At 43.0% G+C, this 7,205-nt stretch overlaps 1 protein-coding gene across 1 annotated transcript; it reads left to right on the top strand.

Annotated features, from left to right (window-relative positions):
• The first annotated feature begins 4,510 nt into the window (after positions 1-4,510).
• LOC119933433 (spliceosome-associated protein CWC15 homolog) lies at positions 4,511-5,194 on the top strand. The gene has a single exon (XM_038752966.1). It carries the CDS (start codon positions 4,511-4,513, stop codon positions 5,192-5,194), a length of 684 nt encoding a protein of 227 aa, XP_038608894.1.
• Positions 5,195-7,205: the final 2,011 nt, after the last annotated feature.

Genomic DNA, 7,205 nt, shown 5'->3' with positions numbered 1-7,205 from the left:
CACCTGCCTTCCCTCCCCAACCCGAATCCCTCCAAATCTATCCTGTTACCCTTCAGAGACCTCTGATCTTTTTGCCCCCTTCAATTTTCTAAAGTCATCTCACCCCATTTGGTGTATGCATGCAAACTAGGTTCTAATGATGCAAAATATACATCCTAAAAATTGTCCTTTCTACTCAACTCTCTTGCTCCCCTGTCCCTCCACCAATCTCTTATGACTAACCCAAAGCCCTGGATCACCTTCACAGTCTGCTTTCTCCACTGTTTTGCAGGAGCTGTGAATCATCTTCATTATGGACTTTCCCCCAGTGGATTGCTATATGAAGCAGTAGTGAAGGGAGCAATGCTGTGGGGCTGTTTATATAGGGGATAATGCATTTACATCATCTTGGACATGGATTCAGTTGGCAATATGAAGTATGAAATGGAGAGGGGTATCGTTAGTTCTGATTCTGGTTACTGTCCTCTTCTGATGGTTATTGCTGTCAATACGTTGCCCCTCAACTGCTCTGCTATGGAATGAGGATGATTGGGAAAAAGGTTCGGGTTCACCTGGGGTCCATAACAGAGGGAGGACATCTTTGTTAATGAATTTCACCCACTCTGCCTTTATTGGAGCTTCCTTGAGGAAGCTATGAATAATAATAATAATTAATATTTTTGGTATTTATTAAGGGCTTACTATGTGCCAAGCACTGTTCTAAGCCCTGGGTTGATAGGGCTCACGGTTTTAATCCCCATATTCCAGATGAGGTAACTGAGACACAGAGAAGTTAAGTGACTTGCCCAAAGTCACATAGCTGATAAGTGGCGGATCTGGAAATAGAACCCACGACCTCTGACTCCCAAGCCTGTGCTCTTTCCACTGAGCAATGCTGCTTCTCAATAGAGTTTTCCCAGAATAAAGTCTGGGAAGGCAATTGAACCAATACAGCCACAGAGAAATGAAGAATGGGTGGCTCATGGGCAGGAAGAAACTAAAACTAATGAGTTATAGCTCCACTGTAAATAGCCTGCACTCTCTCAGCCCTAGTTTATGCAGAGACATAGTTGAAACTGCTTTTCCAAGGCCCACACTAAATTAGTAGCATTTACTGAATGCTTACTGTGTGCCAAGCACTGTACTAAGTGCATGGGAAAGAACAATACAACGGAGTTGGTGGGCATGTTCCCTGATCACAGGGGGCTTACAGTCTAGAGGAGGAGACAGACATTAAAATAAATTACAAATATGTACATGAGTGCTGTGGGGCTGAAGCTGGGGTGAATAAAGGGTACAAATACCAGTGCAAGGGCAACAAAAAAGGCAGAGAGAGTAGGGGAAATGAGGGCTTAATAGGGGAATTCTCAAAAACTTGAGCTGTGAATAAATGATTCATGAAGATAACTTTGTCAAGGCATAACTCCAAATGCAGTGTGAGAAGCAGCGTAGTCTAGTGGATAGAGCCCAGCCCTGGGAGTCAGAAACACCTGAGTTTTAATCCCAGGTCTGCCATTTGTCTGCTGTGTGACCTTCGGCAAGTCTCTTAACTTTTCTGTGCCTCAGTTACCTCATCTGTAAAGTGCTGATTAAGACTGTGAGTCCCATGTGAGAAAGGGACTGCGTGCAACCCAATTTGCTTAAATCCACCTCAGTGCTTAGTAATAATGATAATAATAATTGGGATATTTGTTAAGCACTTAAGATGTGCCAGAAATTGTTCTAGTACAGTGCATGGCACATAGCAAATGTTTAAAAAATACCACAGTTATTATTAACAAATACCATCTAAGAAAATGGCCTATGAATTTTCACTGTATTCTTAACAGTAGTGACAGATAATAGGCAAACTCTATTCTTATTTTAGGGATGCCCCTCCCCCAACACACATTTCCCTTGAAATCTTTGAAATCATTGTAACTACCTCTTCTTAGTAGAACTGAAGCTTGGCCTCATTTATTTAGGATTCTCTGGGACTCCCACTTCAGCTTGACTTTTATATTCTTAATTACTTTCAATATTATCTCTTCTTGATCTTGTTTTCTCAAGTGCTTAGTACAGTGCTCTGCACACAGTAAGCATTCAATAAATACGATGGAATGACTGAATTTTCTCCATTCAGTTTTAATTTCCTGCCTTGTCCCCACTGGCTTAGCAAGATAATAATAATAATAATAATAATAATAATAATAATAATAATAATAATAATGGCATTTGTTAAGCGCTTACTATGTGCAAAGCACTGTTCTAAGCTCTGGGAAGGATACAAGGTGATTAGGTTGTCCCACGTGGGGCTCACAGTCTTTATCTCCATTTTACAGATGAAGTAACTGAGGCACAGAGAGGTTAAGTAACTTGCCCAAAGTTACACAGCTGACAAGCGGTGGAGCCGGGATTTGAACCCATGACCTCTGACTCCCAAACCTGGGCTCTTTCCACTGGGCCACACTGCTTCTTTTAGAGCAAGATCTTATAGTTCTTATACCAAGATCGATAAGATGTTGTGAAAGGTGAAACTGATAAGAACTTTAGGACTTCTCTACTCCATTTAGGAAGAGCTTACTTTGTGCCAAACACTGAACTAAGAACTGAGATAGATTCAAGTTAAATAAATCAGATGCACAGTCACTCTTCTCACAAGGGATTTATAATGTAAGACATTTCTCCTACAAGAAGCTAAATTGAGTGCCAGCAAAATTCCACATTATACATAAATATAGGTAAATTGTTTCAAACAATCAATATTTGCTGAGTGTCCATCTCTTAAATAGGAAATAGGAAAGATGGCTCAGAAAGAGTTGAAAGGTAGAGATAAGACTTTTCTTCAAAAGACCTGTGAAAAAGATTAATTTACACGTGTTAATCCATTCTATTTGAGTTAGCAGAGTGATTATCACTTTAGCAGAGGCTTTCTTTCATCAGGTTTAATGTAAACAGCTATGCTGAAGGACAAGGAAGAAATAATAATAATGGTATTTGTTAAGAGCTTACTTTGTGAAGCAGCATGGCTCAATGGAAAGAACACGGGCTTGGGAGTCAGAGGTCATGGTTTCTAATCCTGGGTCCGCCACATGTCTGCTGTGTGACCTTGGGCAAGTCACTTAACTTCTCTGGACAAGTCAGTTACCTCATCTATAAAATGGGAATTAAGACTGTGAGCCCCACGTGGGACAATCTGATCACCTTGTATCCCCCCCCACAGAGCTTAGAAGAGTGCTTTGCACAAATGTCATCATTATTATTATTAAGCACTGTTCTAATCGCTGGGGTAGATATAGAGATAACACCAGGGGAAGTAGCTCTGTTACTTTATTTTAGATACTGGGATTATTTTTTAGGATTCCTTCTGGGCTGTTATCTTTGATTCAGGAAGGGTGAGTAGTGTCTTGATCAAAGAAGGTGCTAAATGTTTAATGGAGCTGAGTTAGCTGTTGCTGTTTGTGTCAACACAGGGTCTAATGCCCTTGTTTTCACCTAGGGGCAGTGAGGGGTTTAGATTTAGATATAAAAGAACACTGAAAGTCTTCCTTTGGAACCAGACTCAGACCCAAGCAAAAGAAGAGCAGCAGGAGAGGTAAACCCATTTTCTTTTCCTCTTAGAAGAAGAGTGGCCTAGTGGAAAGATCACTGGCCTGGGTGTCATGGGGCCGTGGGTTATTACCTATTCTGTAACCCTGGGCAAGTCATATAACTTTTCTGGGCCTCAGTTACTCATGTGTAAATTGAGGTTTCAATACCTGTTCTCCTCCCTAATTAGACTGAGAGCCCCATGTGTGATAGAGACCAGGTCTGGCTTGATCGTGTCAATATCTTCTGATAATTTTGCTTATTTGAGAAACCCAGTGCTCAGTACAGTACTTGCCAGAGGATAAGCATTTAACAAATACATAATCTTAAGACTGTGTGGTTGTTTTAAGTGCTCTGTCCTTTGCAAAGAACGACTCAATAAATACCATCGAGTGATTGATTCCCCAATTGATTACATTTACTAAGAAGTTAACGGATCTTTCATTTGACTATAATTTTAACTCACTCATAGCTTTCCGTCTTGTTTCCATCCCGAATGGTTCTTTACGGAGTACTTTGGTGCTGCTGTCATTCTAATGTGCAGTTGCATTGTAAATTGGCAAACTGGATATGTAGTGATTCTGGCTCCTTCACTTGTCTGCTGTGTGACCTTGGGCAAGTCACTTCATATCTTTGAGCCTCAGTTTCCTCATCTGTAAAATTGAGATCAAGATTGTACCCAACCCAATTACCTTGTATTTACCCCAGAGCTTAGTACAGTGCCTGGCACATATTATGCACTTAAATACTGCAATTATATTAGTAGTAGTAGTAGTAAGATTGTTTTAGTTTATTCAATTCTCCAAGGCCGCTGCCCACACCAGTTTCTAACCACCCATGTTCTTTTGCTCTGCATCTGTTGATAATTCAGATTTATTTGTAATCTTGTCTGTTTGTAGGAAGAGTAGAATAACTCCTTAACATCCAGGAGTGGCAGGGAACCTTCCTGCCTTGCGTATCCGAGATGACCTCAGCGGCCCGTCCCACCTTTGAGCCTGCGCGTGGTGGGAGAGGCAAAGGAGAGGGAGACCTAAGTTTTCTCTCCAAGCAGTACTCGAGTAGAGATCTACCTTCGCATACAAAGATCAAATACAGAAAGACAACTCAGGATGCCCCCGAAGAGGTCAGTCACCGGGATTTCAGAACAGAACTGGAAGAGCAAGAGAGAGCTGCTGCAAGGGAGAAAAATGGGAATCGCCCATATTGGACACACACCACCTCATCCCCTATGTTGAAGAAGCCTCGGTTCACTCAAATCTCCGTGGCAAACCTCGACGCAGATGACCCCCTGACAGACGAGGCTGAGGACGATGAGGACAGCGAGGATGATGACACAGCGGCCCTTCTGGCTGAACTGGAGAAGATCAAAAAGGAAAGGGCAGAAGAGGAGGCCCGCAAGGAGTGGGAGGAAAGGGCGGAAAAGGAGAGGATTAGATCGGAGAATGTTCTAAATGGAAATCCTCTGTTGAAACTCACTGGCCTGGCCCAGCCTCAGCCGAACTTCAAAGTCAAGAGAAGGTGGGATGATGATGTCGTCTTTAAGAACTGTGCCAAAGAGGTTGAAGGCTCCAGAAGGAACAAAAAATTTATCAATGATACCTTGCGATCCGAATTTCACACGAAGTTCATGGAGAAGTATTTCAAGTAGTTCTTCTTTTTATTCACTTAATTAGAAAAACACTGAGTCATAGTGGCAGCCTGACTTCATTTTGATTTTGTTTTTCTCCCCATCGTCTTCCTGATGAACCACCCAAAAACTTTCTCAAAGACACCTCAATTCCTCCAAAAAAGTCACATCTCCAGGAAGCCTTTCCTAACTAAACTCTCATTCCTTCCACCACCCCGTTCCCCCCTCCCCATGCACTTGGTCCCACCCACAAAGCACTTGGGGACCCACTCACCCCACACTTTTAAACATATCCTGATACTGGGTTACTTCCCCTACCTGTAATGCTTTTTAATGTCTGTCTCCCCCAAATAATATAAACTGCTCACAGGAAGGTATCATGTACTTAATAAAAATCACAGACTGATTAAATCACCCATGTTCTATTGCGTCTATTCTCGCCTGTAATTCCCTCCAGTTTTTGTTTATGCATTTATTTTGTGGACTTTCCAGTGATCCTGCTGGTTGGCTGGTGCCTGTGTCATAATTTGACTTAAGAACATGACTGTATTCTCTAAATGAAAGGAGGGGGCAACATAGATTGTTCCCATGGAGAATGGGTGTGTTCTGACTGAGGGGAGAAGATGTGACGATTCTGAAACTGGACACATACACCCAGAAAAAACAGTTAACACCTGACAGGCCAGCCCTGAATGCTGAGAATCTGAGAATTATCGAGGAGTTTATCGTCTACCTTTGGGGCATAGATCCTTTCCCTTATCAAACTTGAGTCTGAGGGAAGGCTCTGAACGATTCCTCTCCAGGAGTTGGAGACACAGGGTGTTGAAAGGCTGATGTGTAGAGTCCTTCATGTGGATAACTAAAAGTAATTTCTGGAGCCATCAAGACCCTGCCTAGTTGAGACCACGATGGGCAGAGACATCTGAGTGTGTGCAGATAAAAGATAGCAAGGGTGAAGACATGGCTCACTCCCTCGATCCAGGTCTCTTGGCTCCTGACTCTGCCTTCCATCTCCTACCTATCCATGAGGACACTCTGCACCTTAAGCCCACTTCTTTTTGAACTGCCAGACTCACTGGCTGGCAAAAATACCTTACCTGTGACAGTTGCCTCTAAAATCTGATTTTGGGGGATCCCTCTGCGTGGGGGGTTCTTCACTAATGGTGCCAAGACTGCAGTGATAGGGTCAAGATTGACAGCCCTGATCGAGCCAGAGGACCAGTTGCTGGGAGTCCAGCTGGCCTCCCAGTTTTCCTTCCTCATCAAAGACACAGTGGGTTGGCTTTGGACTCCTTGTTGCAGGGCATCTCTTTCCCCCAATCTTGCTTCCCACTCTCACAACCTCTACTGGGTAATAGGAAAGCGGGAGAGACCAGAGGAACAAGAACAAAAGGAAACAGGCATAACTGTCAGTCAAAGAGTCTTGAAAATTCTATCAGGATGTTTTAGCCTGGAACCAACAGGCCCAGGCCAGATCGTGAAAGGAATCTATTCAGAAATCTCTTGTACTCTCCCTGCTATGCAGCACAGGATTGGAAAATTGGGCTGGATGAGCCAAAGTTCTCTCTGCATTACTTCTGGAAAGGGCCCGCATTGTGGGATAACACTTCTATTTTTGGCTCAGGTACCAGTCAAGCAGTTGCCACGAGAAAATGCAAGAATGTCTTCACACAGTCAGTTTGCCCCTTCCTGTGCTGCCATGAGCCTCAAGGCTCAGTTCTGAGTCCCTTCTATTTTCGCTCTATACCTCCTCCCATGGAGAGCTCATGCACTCCCACGGATTTAACTATCAACTCTACCACATCAATCATTTTCATTTAGCATTTACTGTGTTCACAGTACCGTACTAAGTGCTTGGGAGAGTTGGTATAGTTGGTTTCCTGCCCATGATGAGCTTACAGTCTACACTTCCAGCCCTGATCAGTGTTGTTCTCTGCATTTTCATATTTCCACCTGCCTTCAGGACATCTCTTCTTGAATGTCCCAGTGACACCTCAAACATTACTTGTTCAAAACAAATCTTCTCATCTTG

The sequence above is a fragment of the Tachyglossus aculeatus genome, chromosome 1 (assembly GCF_015852505.1).
Source record: "Tachyglossus aculeatus isolate mTacAcu1 chromosome 1, mTacAcu1.pri, whole genome shotgun sequence".
In the NCBI taxonomy this organism is placed as follows: Eukaryota; Metazoa; Chordata; class Mammalia; order Monotremata; family Tachyglossidae; genus Tachyglossus; species Tachyglossus aculeatus.
This window is presented reverse-complemented; position numbering and strand designations above follow the sequence as displayed.

Bases quoted from the DNA above. Each gene is read 5' to 3' on its own strand.
- LOC119933433 (XM_038752966.1), top strand. From the start codon at position 4,511: ATGACCTCAGCGGCCCGTCCCACCTTTGAGCCTGCGCGTGGTGGGAGA.